General features: G+C 42.8%; 4 protein-coding genes across 6 annotated transcripts in view; 2 read left to right on the forward strand and 2 right to left on the reverse strand.

Moving 5' to 3' along the window:
- Positions 1-1849, reverse strand: part of LOC117496631 (zinc finger protein 501-like) — a 119774-nt gene extending 117925 nt beyond the window's left edge. For both annotated transcript variants that reach the window (XM_034148345.1, XM_034148343.1), the window contains exon 1: positions 1680-1849. In XM_034148345.1, coding sequence (XP_034004236.1) covers positions 1680-1823 — 144 coding nt within the window. In that variant the 5' untranslated portion in view covers positions 1824-1849. The remainder of the gene's footprint in view (positions 1-1679) is intronic.
- A 423-nt stretch (positions 1850-2272) lies between these two features.
- LOC117496630 lies at positions 2273-5204 on the forward strand. Its single transcript, XM_034148342.1, has 3 exons — positions 2273-2961; positions 3992-4127; positions 4338-5204. The coding sequence occupies exons 1-3, from the start codon at positions 2369-2371 to the stop codon at positions 5088-5090; spliced, it is 1482 nt and encodes a 493-aa protein (XP_034004233.1). The 5' UTR covers positions 2273-2368; the 3' UTR covers positions 5091-5204.
- A 62-nt stretch (positions 5205-5266) lies between these two features.
- LOC117496641 lies at positions 5267-7599 on the reverse strand. The gene is made up of 4 exons (XM_034148353.1): positions 6740-7599; positions 6578-6654; positions 5588-6455; positions 5267-5278 (listed from the first exon to the last, which is right to left on the reverse strand). Exons 1-4 carry the CDS (start codon positions 6806-6808, stop codon positions 5267-5269), a joined length of 1026 nt encoding a protein of 341 aa, XP_034004244.1. The 5' UTR covers positions 6809-7599.
- A 5640-nt stretch (positions 7600-13239) lies between these two features.
- Positions 13240-20395, forward strand: part of LOC117496627 (zinc finger protein 501-like) — a 110407-nt gene continuing 103251 nt past the window's right edge. For both annotated transcript variants that reach the window (XM_034148339.1, XM_034148340.1), the window contains exons 1-2: positions 13240-13443; positions 14962-15027. In XM_034148339.1, coding sequence (XP_034004230.1) covers positions 13258-13443; positions 14962-15027 — 252 coding nt within the window. In that variant the 5' untranslated portion in view covers positions 13240-13257. The remainder of the gene's footprint in view (positions 13444-14961; positions 15028-20395) is intronic.

Raw genomic sequence — 20395 nt, forward strand, 5'->3', positions numbered from 1 at the left:
GCGCAACCTGCTAGGTATGGAGGGACCCGGCTTCTGCCTCGTGGAGCTGGTTCTTCGGGACATGCGGCTGCGTGTCCGGGCTGCGCTAGCTCACTCGGCTAGTGTTGAGCCCCGCGCTTTGGCCGAAGATGCTGGCCGGTTCCTCCTGGCCGCCCCGCGATTTACCCCTGAGGTGCTTGCCACTGCACGCTGCAGCACCTTCCCGGGTGGGGGCTCGCCGCCTAGCAGAGGCTCCGGGGCCGACGACGACGACAGCGACTACCGGCCGTCGAGAACGGCTAGCCTCGACTGCTGACGACAGCTAGCCACGACAGCTAGCAGCTAGCTGCTACCAACGGCTGACGGTGACTGGCAGCTACCGGCGGCTATCGACGTCCGACTGTTTTTTTATTTTTTTGTTTTTTTTTGTGGTGCCGGAGAGGAGGTTCGATCACGTCTGGTCGGCCTCGTGTGGACCCTCTCGCTATTTCGCCCACCTGTTTTTGATCGTGGACGGGACGACCCTTTGAGCTTTTTCTGGTGCCTGAGAGGAGGTTCGACTATGTCTGGTCGGCCTCGTGTGGACCCTCTCGCTGTATCACCACCTCGACGGCGGTTTCGGACGTCACACACTCCTGCTTCGGCCCGTGGGTGACGCGCTTCTGGACCCCGTCTCGCCTCTTCCCTCGCCTCGGCGGTTTCGAACGTCACCCGTGCCTTCATCGGCCCGCGGGTGGCGCGCTTCGGGACCCTGCCTGGCCTCTGCTCTAACCGCGGCTCACGGTTCGCCTCGACGGCGCCCCGTCTGGCCTCTCCCCTGCACGTCTCCCTCCTCCCGGGGACACGGCTCCTTCCTCCCGAGGACTTCATGCCCGCCGCCGCTGTGCCTTCGCCTGCGGCCGGGCAGCGCTCCTCCCTGCCGACCCTGCATTCTGCGGCCCCCTGACGACGGCCCGTTCCGGCCCGCCCCCCATCCTCTGGTGGGGATGCCCTCGCCCTCGTTGGGGCCCCTACCTTCTTCTGCGGCCCCCTGACGACGGCCCGTTCCATGGCCCGCCCTCCTCGGCCCCTGTGGTGTTTCCTCCCGGACGCGAGGATTGTGTCCATGGTTGAATTCTGGGGGGGCTTGTGTAGTGATCACTGATTCATACACTGGGGTTACATAATTCAATCCAGGAACTACAGGTTGGGGGTATTGTTTCGCACGGACACATATCTTGACGGTACCTCCGGGGTACCTACTGTGTGTGTGTCTCTTGCACTTTCTCTTCTGTTCTCGTGCTGCGACACAACAGCATGTGCATTTCTGCTGCTCAATAAAGTACAGATTTGCACCTTCGATGCACCGCCTCCGACTCCCTTCTCTCGGCACTACAGCCACCTAATTGTGACGTCTGTAGTCAACACACTATAAAAGACTACAATTCCCACAGCGCCTGCTCTAACTTGTCATCTACTAATATCTCAGTAACTTGGATCAGTGTGTATTATTGAATCACCTTTGTTGTACAGCCTGTGCTGGAAGACTGTTTTATATGCAGGCTTTTATACTGTTTTAAACCGTTTTAATATTGTATTGATACTATATTGATACTGTTTTTACCCCTGGCAGAAGCAGCTAGCTCGCATCAGCTCCGGTTAGCTCCAGTTAGCTCCCATTAGCTCCCGATAGCTCTTGTTAGCTCCCGGTGCTAACTCACCTGAACGAAGGTTGTTGTCCGGGATCCAGCCATCCCGGTGTCTCCCCCCGGTGTCCGTGTGTCTTCCTCCGGTGTCCCGGTGTCTCCTGAGGCCGCTAAACCCTCCCGGTTCTCCGGTAAATCCTCCGGAGCTGCGGAGGCCATGATGTCTGATGTTGTGGTGAACTGCCGTAAAGATACTACTTGCGAGATACTGTCGCAATATGTGAGGTGGCGGAGTACACTTAGTGACCGCCAGAGGGAGCCAAATACCTTATTAATGATAATAATAATAATAATAATAACAATAGATTACATTTGTATAGCACCTTTCAAGGGACCCAAGGCTGCTTTACATGCTGTGAACAAACAAACAAACAAACAAGCAATGAAGTATTAACACGTTAAACGTTATTGATCCCACATTGGGAATTATTTATTTACATCAGCAGCTCTCCAACATCCTCATTAATTCTCTGAATAAACGGGCCGTGTGTTAAGGAGACATTTCTGTAAAAAGATATCCATTGCTTTATATATATTTTTTCAAATGAGTTATTGTGATTGAATAGGCTACATGCACTAGGGTCTGAGACGTACTTCCGCCTTAGCCGTAATACTGCTCGGCTGCTTCCGGTTTACTTCCGGTCTGCGTAGCTGAGCGGGAGATCGTCCACAAAGGTTTTACTGTTTAAATCTATGGTTTAAATATGAGTCGACGGAAGATTTTCAAAACGGAACATTTGCAAAGACAAGTGAATAACTACTCCGAGCACTGCTGTGTCCCACTTTGTACGGCGTCAGCTAAATTCAACGACGTCCTAAGTTTCCATGGCTTTCCGACCGAACTCGAGCTGCGAAGACAGTGGCTGGTAAAAATACGGCGCGATAACTTTACAATATCCTCTCACTCCAAGGTCTGCAGTCGTCACTTCGCTACGGATCAACTAATAGAGCCAAAAACCCTTGATGGCTGTAGGAGGCTTGTGAAAGGTGCTGTACCAACTCTGTTTGAGTGGAATCACTTTACTGCTCAAACACAGCGGGCTAGTGTTTGGGAGAGAAGGGAGCGGCCCACTGAACCAGTCTCTCGGGAGGAGCAGGAAGAGCACATCGATGTCCGTGACCATGATTACTGCTCAACCCCTGAACCAGCTTCACTGGACATGTCCTCTCAAGCTACAGAAGACAACTCCAAAACAGTGGAGGATCTGCAGAAGCAACTGCAGGAGTTAAGAGTCCAGCGAGAGTTTTGCTTACAGCGGTTTGCTGGCTCCGACGACAACATCCGATTCTATACCAGGTAATGTTTTGTCTCAATTCTATCCAAGTTTTTGAGATGGGTTAGCTTATAAAGAATCCTGTTTACCTGCCGTGTGACCGCTGACTATATGCATGCAGTGTTGGGATATTTTATTTATTTAATCGTTTATTTGGCAGGGACAATGCACAGTAATGAACACTTACAACATTAAAATGTATCAAGCGTAACAGTGCCAGATTTAGCTTTGAGCTAATTTCCATCCGCAGTCCCTCACATTAAACATTTAAGAAAATTACATTTTACAAACATGGTAAAAACAAAATACATGATATGCAAAAAGTGCAAAAGAGCAAGAGCAGCATACACAAGTATTTACCACATGGCAGTACAATATAGCAGCTACGACATATAAAGTGCAAGAGAAGATAAAAGTGCTAGATAAAGTGCAAGAGGAGATACCCCTGTGTTAACGGAGAGGACATTTTGACCAAAAGTGGTCCGTCTGTGGTGGAGTTCAGTCTCCTCTGGTTTCTGACCTAGTGCAGCGTCCAGTGTGTTTTTTGTCAACTTAACTGAAGTATAAGTACAAATACTATGGTTTTAAAATACTCCTGAACTGAACATGTAGAATCATAAATCATGTGTTTTCATATATAAAAAGTAACTAGAAACTATGAAGGTTAACTAAATGTGGTGGAGTAAAACATACTAATACTAACAACATACTGATAATACTTTACTACAAGTGGAAATCTTCAAAACCTTACCAAAGTAAAAGTATGTCAATATCCACTGCGTTTCCCCCAGTTGCACACTTAAGAATGAAGAGTAAAAGTAGTCATTGTGTGTAAAATGTTCCCTGTATGTTTTAGATTATTATTACTGCTGCTTTAATGTAGTTGTTACATTTTACTGCTGTATATTACTATACCTGCACCAAGTGCCTTCTTAATCAGTTTGAATCGTAATGTATTATAGCAAACAAGAAGAAAACATTAGCCCATGTGTTACAGTTAACACGATTGTATTTACTGTCAATTAATGACTGACATGTGTCTTTTGTGTACAGATTCCCGAGCTATAACCACCTGATGGCCTTCTGGTCTTTGATTGAGCCTTCAATTCATAAAATGGTTCGTGTTACAAGAGCGATATCAGCTGCCAAGAGGAATGAAGAAGTGGTTACACACGCACGTCCATCAACGGTAGGCTACGTTTCTTTTAACACACAATCTAAACACAAACTGAAGGGAAAATGTTTCTCCGACATTTCATTGCTTTTGTGTAGGCTAAAAGGCTAAAGTACTCAATCCTTTTTGAATACATCAGAGAACTAAAACAACTTCATGTTTTTCCCATAGTGTGCTACACTCATGACATTAATATAGTAACCTTTTTTTGTTTTTATCTTCCAGAGACAGCTGCTTCAGCCAATTGACGAGTTCTTTCTTTTTCTATGCTTCCTGTCGGTGGGTTTGAAAGAGAGGGACCTTGCAAACCGCTTCAACGTACACCAGTCCACTGTGAGCCGCATCATTGCAACATGGACACGTTTTCTTACAACTTTATTGGGGTCACAGTGCATCTGGCTTACACCTGCAGAAGTTCAAGCCCACCTCCCAGAGGCATTCAAAGATTTCCCAGACACACAGGTGATCCTGGATTGCACAGAGCTGAGGTGTCAAACACCATCCTCACTCCTCCTCCAAAGTGAAATGTATTCTACATACAAATCTCACTGCACCATGAAAGCCCTGGTTGGCATAGCCCCACATGGCGCAGTGACATTTGTTTCCAGTCTGTATGGTGGTTCTGTCAGCGACAAGGAGATTTTCAAACAATCTGGAAGAGCTGCGTTGTTGACTGAAAACATGGCAGTGATGGTAGATAAGGGCTTCCTGATCAGCGATTGCTGCAAATGCAAGGTGTACTGCCCACCTTTTCTGTCACAGCAGAAGCAAATGCCAGCCTATCAGGTGAGGGAGACACAGGCCATTGCCAGACTGAGGGTTCATGTGGAGCGTGTCATTAGGAGGATAAAAGAGAACAAGCTTTTTGATGGTGTCATCCTCCTGTCCCATGCCTACAACATCAACCAACTGTTTGCAGTAGCATGTATGCTGTCAAACTATCAGAACAAAGCACTGGTCAAGAAATGGGTGAAATAAGACAAGATGATGACACCTGTGCAGGTAGCTGTGATTAAGCTGGGTGAGCACACCGTAATCCCGTGTTGCCTAACACACGCTAGTGTTTTGTTTGAATAAATGGTAAATTGCAAATTACAATGTGTTGATGATTTCTTACAAATGCAATGATTTACTATTAATTACAAAAAATCACTTCACTTTATTGTCTTTTTAAATACAATTGTATATTTATTTACATATATGAAATGTGACAAACAATATATATCAAAAAATATCAAATACAATATTGAAATCACATTTTGTTGTCATTCAGAACATATGATTGAGGGATTGCCTCCTAAAAAACAGCTGAGCCAGGGTCTAGCAGCTAACTGCTTACAGAGTTAACAATGGCTACAGTGCCCACTACTTTTTTAATGACAGGTACTTCGGCATGTATGTGTAAAAAAAAAAAAAAAGTCTACTTTTTCTCTGATTGCTCTTTGCACTTCTGGATCTGTGTATATTCTTTGCACCAGGTAGTCTTCCTGTGCCCACACTACAAAGTCACACCACTGCATCCCAGATACAAGAAGTTGACCCTGTACTTGCCAGTAATAGGCATGGCTTTTCTTGAGCTTAGGGGAGCCACATTCCATCTGCACATATTTGCAGTCGACATAATTTGGGACATTGGGACATTTGAATTCAACAAGGCCAAATTGGGGATATTCTGTTGGGTCAAAAACAACTCCATCAGGGGAGGCACCAAGCCAGGGCGTAGAGGGGTGAATGACAAGGCCACAAGGGGAGTAGTTCACGTTTGCCAGTCTACTGTATTCAGCTGCTACTGTGGGCTCCATCTCTGCACCTCTCCTCATTTCTGCAGTCTGCCTTGTACCTTTGAGTATTCGCTCTGCAAGAGAGTTAGCAGAGCTCTCACCTCTGACGTGACAAATCTCTCTAAACCTAGAGGCAGTAACCCTGGGTTTGCGGAGCAGATGCCACTCTGAGCTAGAGCTTTGCTCACGGGTAGCCTCCTCAATTTTGTGAGACATTTCCAAATCAACAGATAAGCTGTTCATATGTAGTTGCTCCTCTTCTGAGCACACCAGCGGGAAATCACATGGCAAGATCACATACCCCTCTATGGGCAAGTGGGGTGTTGGTGGTGTGTCAGTGTGAAGTGTGGTGTACCGAGACGTCAAAGCAGGCATCTGATAGGACAGAACACTGCCCTCCTGCACCATCCCGAAGGCACTTTCCACAAGGGGCTTGTCAGATCTCATGTTCATTGTGGTCACAAGCGGTCTGTCTTCAATGCTGAATGCTGAGTATGCCTCCGTAACTCTGAACAGGCAGGGATCTGGTAATGGCCCCACCATGCCTCTGTAGAATCCACTCCTACAGAGAATGGCAAAGACAATATAGCACATTAATGTGACAATAAAGGTAAGGAATACAGCACCTGAATAGCATTATGAATTTTAAAAACACAGGAAACACAATTTTTCAGCTAAAATTACCTTACTCCAGTCTGCACCATCCTATTTGGTACAGGCTTGGTGAAGACCATGGAGTTGATGGGCCCTGGCTTCACACCCTTAAGGAAAAGACAATTACTGTTAGTTGAGTCACTTTAAAACAAAAACTTGGTGAAAGAAGTATTTGAACCTTATTGAAATTACCATTGTTCGCGGCTTGTGCCATTGCTGTTCCGATTCAGTACAGCTATGCACAGGCGGCACAACTGGCATGTTCAGTTCAGTGTAGTGTGCCGTTTGGAACAGCAATGCTACTGTGTGATTGCACAAAACAGTTCCTGCAACACAGGAGCACTGGTTGTGCGTGAGCACCACTGGTGATGAATCACGAAGCGTTATCTAAAAAAGAGAGAAGAAATACTAGTGATTAGTAACCTCACTTGTGGTAAATGAGCCAGGAGGTTATGCGTAGAATTATTGGTTATTTTTACTGACCCATTATCCTAGAAGAAGCATGTATTCCTGAATGCTTAGTGTTACCCTCTAACCCTACAATACCACAATGAACCTTCTTTGGAAACTAAGATGCCTTGAAAATTGTATTAAAGCAGTTTTGACTATATATTTGAACCCCCAAACTTACACATCCATAATCAATGTAATAATATCTGACCAATCAGCTGTGATAAAGCAGGGAGAAGTAGGACACTGTTGAGATTCCCTTAAGGTAAACTAATGCTTAACTGAACTGAAACTCAATAAACAGGGGGGAACACAGTGTCAATGCTGCCTGCCTACACTCAAACTGTGTGCTGTCTCGCTCTTCCTCATTGACCTGTAGCACAAGGCTCTCACGCTGACCTGCCCTGTCAGCCTGTCTTTATTGGACACTGAATGAAGAAAAACAGAGCAACAGCGTTAGATCTATACTCACGTCAAAACATCTATGGCAACATTGCTTTACAAAAGCTGATACCATTATGCAGTGTGGCTAACAACAAGACAACCTTTAGTAGGCTAGGCTATAAGGCTATTAACACTAGAACCGCCAGAGATTTTCAAGGTAAAATGTTCTTTTATTGAACAGAGAGTTTTGATCGCACAGGGATGAAAACGTATACCAATATAATCTGTGGACTCTCAGGGCTCGACATTATAAATGTCCCGCTGGGCCGGAAGCATTATTTAGACACCGCGGCCAGCATAACGTACTTTCAACTCGCCCCACAGCTGTTTGCTGCGGAGCGCAGTGCGAGCAGTCTCCCGTGAGCGGGAGCACACTCCTTCACTACACTCTCTCTCTCTCTCTCTCTCTCTCTCTCTCTTCTCTCTCTCGTCTCTCCTCTCTATCTCTCTCTCTCTCTCTTCTCGTCCTCCTCTCTCTTCTCATGCTCTCCGTCCTCCTCGCTCTCTTCAAGTCTCTCTCCTCTCGCCTCTCTCTCCCAGTCTTCTCTCTCTCTCTCTCTCCTCTCTCTCTCCCTCCTCGAACTCTCTCTCTCGTCTGCTCCTCTTCTCTCTCTATTCTTATCTATCTATAACATAACTATCTATCAATATATCGAATCCATCGATTCTCGCTCTCGCTCAATCTATCTCGCAATCGATAAGGCAGGAACCGCAGTAAGACAAAGAGGGAACATGGCTTGCTATAAAAGCAACGATGTCATGTTTATATGAAAAGGGGTGGGGTCAATATGACCCGCTTGGCGGAAATAGGTATAAATGGCAATTTTTTGGGTGATTTCTTCAATCTGACTTCATATTGACAATTTTTAACAACAGAGGGTGGTACATAACACACTTTCAGGAAAATTCACGGACTGGGAGACTTTAATATTTTATTGAAAAAAAGTTACATCAAATATAAAACAGCTCGGGGTCAAATTGACCCCGTTGGCGGTTCTAGTGTTAAACGATAGTATTTTTGAGTAAAATGGCTAATGTTTTAAAGAATTAACACCAGAAACAGTACATAGCGTTATAGTAGTCTACTATAGTAGTAGTAGTAGTAGTAGTAGTAGTATAATAGTAGTTCTACTATAGGGCTCTGGCGTTACCTAGCTTTTGACAGCTGACGTTAGCGTAACCTGTAGCATAAGCTAGCTGGTTAGTACCTGTTACTCCAGTTACCTTCTTACCTTCATAGTTGTGTATATATGACGCAGCATATAATTTGAAGCCTTTATCGAGTTTGCTGGCTGGGGCTTTAGTCGTCCTGCAAATGCGATGAACATCGCTAATTTTCAATTTCGGGAGCTCTTGTAGACACCGGGTGTAGAACGTCGCCATTGTTGTTGTTGTACCGGAAACAGTTGGGCAGTACTACGCACAATGCAGAAGTGACTGTGCATGTAGCCTATTGTGCAGGTCTGCGTCGGTCTCGCTCATCTCAAACAAGCATAATGTCCAAGCGTTTCCTGTTTACGGTCGTTTGATTCTCTGTTTTGAGAATAATAAAATAAGATAATAAAAATGATAAAATAATAAAATATAATAAAATAAAAATTATGAAATAAAAATTCTAATAAGACAATAATAATAATAACAATAATAATAATACAATAAATAAAATAAAATAACAATATATAATTCAATCACAATAACTAATTTGAAAAAATATATATAAATAAATGTGGATATCTTTTTACTGAAATGTCTCCTTAACACACGGCCCGTTTATTCAGAGTATTAATGAGGATGTTGGAGAGCTGCTGATGTAACTAAATAATTCCCAATGTGGGATCAATAATGTTTAACGTGTTAATACTTCATTGCTTGTTTGTTTGTTTGTTGACAGCATGTAAAGTGGCCTTTGGTCCCTTGAAAGGCGCTATAAAAATGTAATCTATTGTTATTATTATTATTATTGATAAGGTATTTGGCTCCCTCTGGCGGTCACTAAGTGTACTCTGCCACCTCACATTTTGCAACAGTACTAGTGTCTTTACGGCAGTTCACAACAACATCAGACATCAAGGTGCAATCTCCTGATGATATAGAGTGTATTATAGTGGAAATCTGCAACCCTAGGAAACAAGATAACATTAGGATAATCAATTTATACAACCCATGTAAAAATCTAACCACTGATATATTTAAAGAAATAGCAGGCAATAAACATAGGAAGGAAGTTTGGTGTGGTGATTTCAATGCACACAACAGTCTATGGGGCAGCAACCATACAGAAAGTAACGGAAATATAGTGGAAGAAATGCTGGAGGAAAGAACACTAGTATGCCTTAATGATGGACATGGCACAAGAGTAGATGTACACAGGGGGAAAGTCTCATGCCTGGATCTGACATTAGTGTCAAACTGTTTGGTTCATACATGCGAATGGTTTGTTTTGAATAACTCCACAGTAGGAAGTGACCATTATCCAGTGCTTACTAAAATGAATACTAATGTATATATACAGGAAGGAGGTGTAATAACCAGGTGGTGCTTTGCTAAAGCTGATTGGGGGAAATGTAGGATATGGTGTGAGGAGTCGGTACACCTGCTAACATCAGAGGGAAGCATAGAGGTCATTACAAGCCAAATAACGCAACATATTCTAAATGCAGCAGAGAACAGTATACCCAAAACAACAACCAAGGGTAGGAAGAAAGTGGTGCCATGGTGGAATGAGGAATGCAGCAGGGCTATTAAAGAGCGAAATAATGCATTTAGAGAATTAAAGAAAAACATGACACAAAATAATGTTATAGAGTTTCAAAGGAAAAGGGCAGCTGCTCGACGGACAATCAAATACACAAAAAAAACAACATGGAGAGAATTTTGTTCTACCATTGGCAGAGGAGTAACATTAGGTGATGTCTGGTCCATGTTTAAGCGGATGAGTGGGAAAAGGAAATCCATTAAAATTCCAGCTTTGGTTGATGGGGAGAGGCTGGCAGTGACAGATAAAGAGAAGGCAGATATGTTAGGAAGGACACTTGCAGCAGTACATAGCGGGGAACATCTCAGTGATATTCATAGGCAGCAAAAACAGCAGTTACTAGCAGAGAATGAAAACGTGAAGGAGAAGAGACAGGATAATAGGTCAGCTCTTGATGTGGAATTTACAATGTCAGAACTCAAAATAGCCTTACAAGGTACAGGTTATACAGCCCCAGGACAAGACCAGCTATGTTATGCTATGTTTAGACAGTTGCCTATGGAAACTATGACAATGGTGCTGAGTCTTTTCAATAAAATCTGGAGAGAAGGAGATATGCCAAGTTTGTGGAAAACAGCAGTCGTGCTACCATTCAATAAGCCAGGGAAAGATACAGCTAACCCTAGTAACTACAGACCAATAGCTCTTACATCACACCTATGTAAATGGATGGAAAAGATCATTGTCCGTAGGCTCTCACATGTACTGGAGCAGAAAGGGCTGCTGAGTAGTTTTCAGAGCGGATTTCGTAAAGGGCGGTCCACAATAGATGCTTTAGTAAGAGTGAGTAATGATGTGGAAAAAAACATTGAAAATGAAAGAGATAATGGCAATAGTGTACTTTGACATTGAAAAGGCGTATGACTGTATGTGGAGGGATGGGTTACTGATCAAATTGAGTAGAATGGGTATTGGAGGGAGAATGTACAATTGGGTAAGGGCCTTTTTAACAGACAAGACATTTAGAGTAAAGGTTGGAGCAGATATTTCCAATTATTTTGAAATAGAAAATGGTATCCCCCAAGGGAGTGCAGTCAGTCCAATATTATTTAACATCATGATTAATGATATATTTACATGTTTAGACACATGCATTCAATCGGCTCTATACGCAGATGATGGGGCTATTTGGATGAGGGGAAGAAATGCCCCATACGTAATGGAGAATATAGCTAGAGCGATTAAAAAGGTGGAGAGGTGGTCATATAACTGGGGATTCAAAATGTCAGAAAGCAAGTCATGCTACATGGTATTCACAAACAAACGCAAGATTGATGGCCAACAGCTAACACTATATGATCGTCCAATGACAAAGGTGAATGAGTTCAAATACCTAGGACTGTGGTTTGATAGCAAATATACATGGAAAATGCATATTAAACAAGTGGAAACAAAATGCAAAAAAGTATTACATTTATTGCGAGCTGTAGCTGGATGCAACTGGGGCGCAGACAAACAAGCATTAATAAACATTTACAGATCAATTATGAGGTCCACAATAGACTATGGTTGTATAGTGGAGCAGCAGCAAAAACATCGCTTTTAAAAATGGATAGAATACAATATAAAGCATTGCGGTTGTGTATTGGAGCGATAAAGTCATCCCCTATCAATGCAGTTCTGATAGAAGCAGGAGAGACACCTCTGGAGATCAGAAGAGAGACACTTGCTCTGTCACACTGGGTCAGGCTACAAGGAAGTGGAGAAGAAAATATTTCAAACAGAATATTACAGGATTGCTGGGAATATGCAAAATTCCAGGGACGTGGGTTTGGCTGGACGAGTAAGGAGAGAACGAGGGCATATGGAGTGGAGAATATCACGTTTGCTAAAGCAACCCCATTTAGCAGTGTTCCTCCATGGCTTTTCCCGAAGCTAAAATAGATATGAGTATTGTAGAAAGGAAAAAAGAGTGGCAAATAAATGAAGTGGGAATTAAAACAAGTATGTATCTGAATGAAAAAGTATTACAATTGCCTACACATTTACACAGATGGTTCTAACAACAAGGAAGAGTGTGTTGGAGTTGGTGTATACATCCCAGAATTTAAAATATCTATTTCAAAAAGAGCGTCTGATCAATTATCAGTGTACACAGCAGAAATGCTTGCTGTAATAATAGGATTACAGTGGGTTGAAGAGGTCAGACCAGATAGGGTGGTGATGTGCACAGATTCATTATCCAGTTTACAAAGCATACAATCAACAACAACTGCCAGAGAAGACATTCTCATAGAACTGAATCACAGCCTGTTAAGACTGCACAGAGGCGGCATAGATCTGCAGTTCTGCTGGGTGCCTGCTCATGAGGGGGTGAAAGGGAACGAGTGTGCTGATAAATGAGCAAAAAGTGCACTACAAAAGGAAATAACATTACCAGTTCAACTTGGAGAAGGAGAAGGGAAAGCAGTAATTAAGAAGAAAGGGATGGAGATCTGGCAGAAAAGGTGGGAGAAAGACCAGAAAGGCAAAGAATATCACAAAGTACAAAAGACAATTACAATTCATATTTATAAAGAAAGAAACAGAATGGAGGAAATCACGATCGCTAGATCATGATTTAATCAGAATAAATCACACGGCTTTGAATGGTACTCTGTATGTCATGGGGAAAAGTGACAGTGACAAGTGTGGGAGCTGTGGAGTAAAAGAAGATGTAGAACATATCTTGATACATTGTGACATATATAAAGCGGAAAGAGAAAAACTAAAGGCTAAAGTTTTAGAGGCAGAGAGGGAATGGAGTGTGGTTGGTGTTTTGGGAACAAAAGGAGAGGGAGTAAGAGCTACCAGAAAGGCACTGTTTACATTCTTGAGTGAAACTGGGATAGGAAAAAGAATTTAACATTAGGTCAGGAAAGAACATAGATTTTTATTTTTGTTTTATTTATTTCATGTTTTTTGTTGATTTATTTATTTATTTAGATTAGATCATAGGTTAAAGAGTTGGTATGATATGATGATTCATACTCATGTACAGTAGGGGGCGGTATGCACCTTTTAAGTTGTTTGCAATCCGCCAAAAACGAAGAGAAGAAGAAGAAGAAGAACATCAGACATCATGGCCTCCGCAGCTCCGGAGGATTTACCGGAGAACCGGGAGGGTTTAGCAGCCTCAGGAGACACCGGGACACCGGGGGAAGACACACGGACACCGGGGGAAGACACCGGGACACCGGGGGAAGACACACGGACACCGGGGGGAGACACCGGAATGGCTGGATCCAGTAAAACAACCTTCGTGCAGGTGAGTTAGCACCGGGAGCTAACAAGAGCTATCGGGAGCTAATGGGAGCTAACTGGAGCTAACCGGAGCTGATGCGAGCTAGCTGCTTCTGCCAGGGGTAAAAACAGTATAAAAACAGTATTAATATAGTATTAAAAACTGTATTCAAACTGTGTTTAAAACGGTATGAAAACAGTATCAATATAGTATAAATACAGTATTAAAACTGTTTTAAACGGTATAAAAGCCTGCATATAAAACCGTGTTTCAGCACAGGCTGTACAACAAAGGTGATTCAATAAATACACGCTGGTCCAAGTTACTGGGAGATATTAGTAGATGACAAGTTAGAGCAGGCGCTGTGGGAATTGTAGTCTTTTATAGTGTGTTGACTACAGACGTCACAATTAGGTGGCCTTTCTTATGAAAACAAAAATACTGGCTCTAACACGTATATAACCTAAGATTCTCGTAGACTGGAATCTTAAGTTCTTGAGTAAATGTACTTAGTTACTTCTCACCTCTGCTATGAACCTACGTAGTAGCTGTACATTTGTTTTGTTGTGTCTGTCGGTTGTATTGAGTTGTCTTGATTGATCATGAAAGTGTTCTCAAAGCTGGTAAAGGTGCAGCTAGTTTGAATGACTTTGTATACTGCAGGGTAGCTTGTGAATTTACTCCAGGTGGAACTAAAGTCTGATTTAACACTTGATTATATTTCACATCACACATCCACATCTGTAAAGTAACCTTGAACCTAATATTTAAAAGAAAAGGTTTAAAAAAGGTATAAACAACATGTATAGCCTCAATGTCCTGAAATAGCTGAGTAAGTTAATAGTGGAATGGTTTGTGCAGCTGAAAGTAGGCTGAAGGAGTTAGATATTAAATGTAAGTAGTAGTTAATGCATTTTACATCTCTTACAGCAGAGTCACCCACAATCAGAGTTTCAGGCCTAGTCGTTAGCTTTCCCTCTAGCCTTTTACTTTTGGAGTAGCTATTGGTCCTTACCCTGCTGTGTGAAGAGGACAGGTTATCCAGCTCATCAGAAAGAGATCTCCGGTTCTGTGTCAGTGGAGCGTATCTGTTCTGGATTGGCACACTTGGTGGTTTAGGAGGATTGTTTGTAGTTCTCCCTTTAGCAGCTGTCCACGGCTGCTTCCTAGTATGAATAGGGGTTGAAGCGGCGCTCTTCCTGGGTGATAACAATGCAGGCCAGCCGGTCGCATTACAGATTTCAGAGCAATGGGCTCTGCCTGTTATTCGTTCTCCCAAATCCCATGGAAATGATTTACTCTTCGGCCTTGCACCCAGAGAGTTCGAGGGAGGACTACCACTTGTAGATTTACCCGGTACACAGCCCTGCTGTTCCTTGGAAACCTTGTAGCTGCTAGCTAGCTGTAAGTTAGCATGCCCTTTTCCATTCTTTTGCACTGGTAAAGTGGTGTCATTCCAACCTAGTCTATTCACTTCCACGTTAGCTTCCAACCGTTGCATTTTCATTTCCAACACTGCCATCTTCTTCTTGATTATTTCAGAGACACAGCCGGAGAAGGAGCTCTGAGAGCAGCATGGAGGAGAACAAAGAGACCCCTGGAGCTCAGGTCAGTGTGCACTTCATCACAATATATTCCTATCACTGTTATCCCCAAATGAAAGATCACAACCTGTTTATAAAATACAATATGAATGCCCAATATGGTTAGATATAGGTTAGAACGTTGTTGTATACGATACGATAAAACTTTAATGATGTGACTTGCATCACAGCAGCACCATGTGTAACATCAACATAAACAAATATCAAGACACAATAAATGAACAACAAACATTTAACATAACAGCAGGATCAGTGAGAGACAACCTGCTCAAAGAGCCTTCAGCGTGCTTTTGATCTGGATTCAGCTCTGTATTTACTGAGAGGACTGACTGGAGCACAAAGGATGCTTCAGTCTGACTTTATTGAATCTCCATTAGATGGTAGCAGTTCATATTCTCTGTTCAGGGGCCTCATTTATAAAACTTTGCGTAGGATTCACGTGGGAAGGTGGCGTACGTAGGACAAAGCAAGTACATACGCACACAAATATTCCGATTTATAAAACACTGCGCATGCACGTCCTACGCCGGGACAATCACAATCAACTCGAAATGCGGCGCAGCTTCTGCGGGCTTCACGTAACGCCCATATTTGCCTATAAATAGTCAAAGAAACTCCCGTATTAATATTCATTCAGACTGACTGCAGGAAGAAGATCGCAGGAAATGAGGACAGAACATCTAAAAAATACTTTTCACACCGAGTCAGATTTTGGTTCTTTTGGGGAGGTGGAGACAAATCATATTGTTTGGTGGATGCAGTTTGAACCAGAGTAGCAGCATGGAGGTCGGATCCTCACCAAAATAAATAAATAAGTAGTCCGAAAAAAGTGAATGACCAAAAAAAATACACATAACCTTCCTCAGGCAGTGTGTCGATGGGTGTTTCTCAATGTCAAGGAAGGATCCTTCAAAGCCACTATTTCAAGGATGCTATGTCATCGAATCCCGCCGAAGGACTCCAATGTCCAGGATCCTTGGAATTCTACCGAGGACTGAGTCCTTCGTTGCAGGAAATGTCAAGGCTGCTCATGTGGATCATCGGCGGTCTTAAATTACCCACAATTCTTTGCGCACGGACGAATTTCCAAAATCTTTGGCGAACAATGGCTGAATCCAGGCAGTAGACATTTAAATGTAAGTATGTTCAGTGGCGTAGAAAATGTGTTTGTTACATTTGTTATCACCATAAATGTGTTCCGTGAAAGTAAAGCAAGTTCATAATTAGCTTGTCTACATAGTTCAGCATAGCGGATTTAAATTAACCTTAGCGATGCATACAGTTACTACCTGCATAATAAAATATCTCTCTAAGTTACAAGGATGACCTTATTTTATCAACCTCAAACAGAAGCCGTTTGTTCTACAGTATTATCCCACTTAACGCTTAACACTTGTCTATTTACATTTAACCTTTATACAGTCAATGGTTTTTACTTGCAGGCTACGATTAGCATCGTTAGCACAGATGTAGCTACCACTCGCTTACACGCTAACCCTTAACATTCATTACGTAGCATAAACACATAAATAAGTACTCGAATTTCACTTACCGCAAAACCGCATTCATGCACCGTCTGTTTTAACCGCAGAGCGACTCACAATAGTCCGATATAAGCATGAAGACACGGACCGTTAGCCCCGCAGTCATCCGGTTCGACCTGACTATGGCTGTGACTGTGACTGACCCGAGCCTCGTCGTTCTGATAGCCCCGCCCCTCCGCTCCAACCCCCCTCCCTCCCCCCACATCTACAGGTGAAAATTACTTTAGCGACACATTCGTCGCAAGAAGTGTAGCAAAAGTCAAGGCCGCAGATTCGTCGATTTATACTGCCACAGAGCAGATTCGTGAAGTTGTAATGACTGATTTGAGAGGTTGTAATAACCAAGTTGCAGTTGTAATGGAAAATATATTTAAAAAAAATATATTTTTCTGCAAGTGAACATTTCATCACTAAGTTCATTTCTTTTCTACAAGCTACAACACTTTTTTTTTCCTTCTGTGACTTCAAATGTGGTTCACAGATACGTGGATATTTTATACAAGTGTAAATGTATGCACACAAGCTCAGATATCTTTTCTGCAAGTGCTCACATCAGGTTTTACACGCTCTCGCATTTTGCACCATATCTACCTTCACAGTTTATCCTCCAGAACTTTTTCAAGGCTGCAAACAGGAGAACATTTTATGTTAGTTTAGTGGTTCAGTCCTGGAGAGATTATCATTTTACAAAATACAGTTACTCAAGTACATAAGCAGATTGTGACATGGGATTTGAGCAATGTTCTTCACCTGTGCAAAATAGTCATGGTCCAGTGGAGCAACAGCAAGTGCGGACACCTCGTTCACAAGGGTGGTGGATGAGGTGGTGGCCGCCATGCTGCTCCACTCTCACTTTCCCCACCACCTTCATGCGCAGTAGGTGGCTGGTTGTCCTCCTCCAGGGCGGCATCTTCTGGAGGTTGGTCGTCCCCAACCCCGACACATATATTGTGTACAATTGCACAGGCTGTCACAACCTGTGCACAAGGCAGAGCAGAAAACGGACAAAACAAAGTGTGAGGCATAGTATTTTATGTGACTATGCAATTGTTAGGCATTAAGACAGTCTTAGTATAGCAGGATAAGGATATTAGGATTTCAATTAACTAATTTGCTACAGAAACATTAGAATGATTCATTACCTTGAGGACAAACTCATGATGTACTTCAAGTGCTTCTAAGAAGATGCACCTGAAGCGGGTTATTATCACCCCAAGCGACCCCTGGAGTGATGGTAATTAAACCGTTGTTCTGCCATGCCTCTCACTGGCCTCTTATATGGTGTGATAAGGGCCAAGGGTACCTGTAGACATGGGTAGCCACCATCAGCTAGGATGAAATACCCTGGTGGAGGGTAAGTACCCCTAGCGTAGATGGAGCTGTTCTTAACCTGTTACGCACCATCCGCCCGGTACCGGGCGGATAAACGCGTCATTTGCAGGAAACAACGTCTAAGGAATCTTAATATTTAATAAAACTATGAATGTTTTATATCCATGTAACGGGAAGAAACTCAGCTAACTGATCTTTTTAAAAAAAAATCTCCAAAAAAAAACCCCACAATGCTAGCACTCAGCCTCTGAATTAGCCACGAGCGAAAAAATGTAACCTAAAACGGCACTTAAACTCACAATAACTCCCTTATTACTTATCCTAGATGCACAGCCAACCACTCGTTTTTGGTGTCCTGGAGACACTGAATCTAGGGGTGCCCACCTCAACACTCAGTGATAAACATTTGCGACGCTATAAACGAAAGCGTACATCATAACATGTGGAGCTAAGTAGCTAGAAACGCTAACATGGCTTACCTTGGTCAAAACTGGTCTTCAATGGCATTAAAACGATAAAAACGATGCTGCAGTTAATCCATAGGTTCATCCAATGTATCTGTGCCCTCTTTGAAATTATTTCTGATAATCCATAAGCAATAAAACTGCTTTTCGTTTCCAAATGCCAGAGCTAGAAATCCTTCACTCTGCTGCACATTTACATGCGCGCAACCCCCACCTTTTCTCTTCACAATGTGTGTGTGTGGGAGCCTCCCCCTTCGATTATATTGGCTCTAACGGTCAGAAAGAGGTGTCAACCATCAAAATCGAGCAAGGGGGGCCAGAGATATGGAAAAAAAAACATTTTCACCCAAATCACCTCAAAGGTGGGGTGGTTTTGGCTAAACCTCTCTAAAAAGGTCAAATGTCACTTGTTTTGCATCAATCTTGATACATGGTGCTTATTATATGTTGTACTTTGGATTCCTCAAGCTTTTAGTCTACTAACCCATCATCCAAGGGTAGTTTTCACTATCTGTAACACTATAATTTACAGTTTTTTACTATGTAAAATCTGAATTTTCTTTAAAATAAAAAACATTTATATTGATTCTGACACTTCTACATCCAACTCACAGATGTAACCTTGCTTTGATAAAAGAAATTATTCATATAACCCTTTCAGAAGTTAAGTTGTAGTCATTTGTTTTGGGCATGTCATTTTCGAGCCTGAAACATGAAAAACAGGCTTGGTGCTTAACAGGTTAAGGATCCGTGCATCAAGCAAGGATCCTGGGTAACCCACACAAATGTCCACAAAGTGTCCCTGATGCCCTGCAACACAACTGGATGTGGCAGCTGTCAATTACCCCAGCTGCCTTGCGAAAGGCTTGGTGGTGAGCCAACCGGGCAAAACCATCACCAACCACCTCCACGTGCGGGAGACGGACAAACTGGGGCAAGAAGGCCACCACCTCATCCACCATCCTGTGGACGGACGGCAGATACACATCGAAGACACGGGAGACTACTCTGTAAGCGGAGCCACTGGCAACCCAAAACAGAAACACCAGGGTCTCCAGAGTTGGCCCCCATCCGTGTTGCCTCTCCGTCTTCAGCGCCACTAGGAGCTGCTGGGTGGCCTCCCTGCCCAGCCGAAAGTCAGGGCGGGGGTCCTCGTCTGCAAAATCTCTCTGGAGGACTGGCACAGTGGCATTAATAATGCAGTAATGATGGGCCTGCACAACATAAAGAATAGAGGGCAGTTTCAGTTTACTTGACATTTGTTTATTGTTAACCTGTTAAGCCCTGAGCCTGTTTTTCAGATTTCTTCACTTCTAAAAGGGGAAAATTAATAATCTTTTTTCTCAAAGCAATGATAAACCTGTGAGTCGGATGTAGAAAAGTCAGAATCAATATAGATGTTTTTATTTTAAAGTAAATTCAGATTGAACATAGTAAAAAAATGTAAATTATAGTGTCCTTCCAAAAAAAAAACATTACTTAGAGTGAAAACCACCCTTGAATGATGAGATAGTAGACTAAAAGCTTTAGGAATCCAAACTACAACATATAATAAGTACCCTGTATCAAGATTGATGCAAAACAAGTGAAATTTGACCCTTTTAGAGAGGTTTAGAAAAGAAACCCACCTCTGGGGTCATTTGGGTGTATTTACCATATCTCTGGAACCCATTGGTCGATTTTGATGATTGACACCTCTTTTTAACCATTAAAGCCAATAGAACCGAGAGGGGGTTCCTAAATCCATCTAAACATTTCCATTGGTGAATGAGTGATGCGCAGCCAGCATGCCCAAAACCGGAAGCTGGGTTACGCTCGCATACACTCTATATGAAAACTCCGGTTATTGACATAAATGTTATGATGGATTATCAGTAATAATTTCAAAGTGACACAGAAACATTGGATTAACCTTCAGCAGCGGTTATATGCATTGTAATGCCATTGAACACAACTTTTGATCAGAAAACAGCAAAGGTAAGACGTATTTGCCGTTTTGGCCACGTAAAGGGAAGTTGTGTGTTGGCCTTCG

The sequence above is a fragment of the Trematomus bernacchii genome, unplaced genomic scaffold (assembly GCF_902827165.1).
Source record: "Trematomus bernacchii unplaced genomic scaffold, fTreBer1.1, whole genome shotgun sequence".
Classification (NCBI taxonomy): Eukaryota; Metazoa; Chordata; class Actinopteri; order Perciformes; family Nototheniidae; genus Trematomus; species Trematomus bernacchii.

Bases quoted from the DNA above. Each gene is read 5' to 3' on its own strand.
- LOC117496630 (XM_034148342.1), top strand. From the start codon at position 2,369: ATGAGTCGACGGAAGATTTTCAAAACGGAACATTTGCAAAGACAAGTG. The intron at 2,962-3,991 runs GTAATGTTTTGT...TTTTGTGTACAG, and splicing joins AACATCCGATTCTATACCAG to ATTCCCGAGCTATAACCACC. The intron at 4,128-4,337 runs GTAGGCTACGTT...TTTATCTTCCAG, and splicing joins CACACGCACGTCCATCAACG to AGACAGCTGCTTCAGCCAAT.
- LOC117496641 (XM_034148353.1), bottom strand. From the start codon at position 6,808: ATGCCAGTTGTGCCGCCTGTGCATAGCTGTACTGAATCGGAACAGCAA. The intron at 6,655-6,739 runs GTAATTTCAATA...CTTTTCCTTAAG, and splicing joins GGCACAAGCCGCGAACAATG to GGTGTGAAGCCAGGGCCCAT. The intron at 6,456-6,577 runs GTAATTTTAGCT...CATTCTCTGTAG, and splicing joins ATGGTGCAGACTGGAGTAAG to GAGTGGATTCTACAGAGGCA.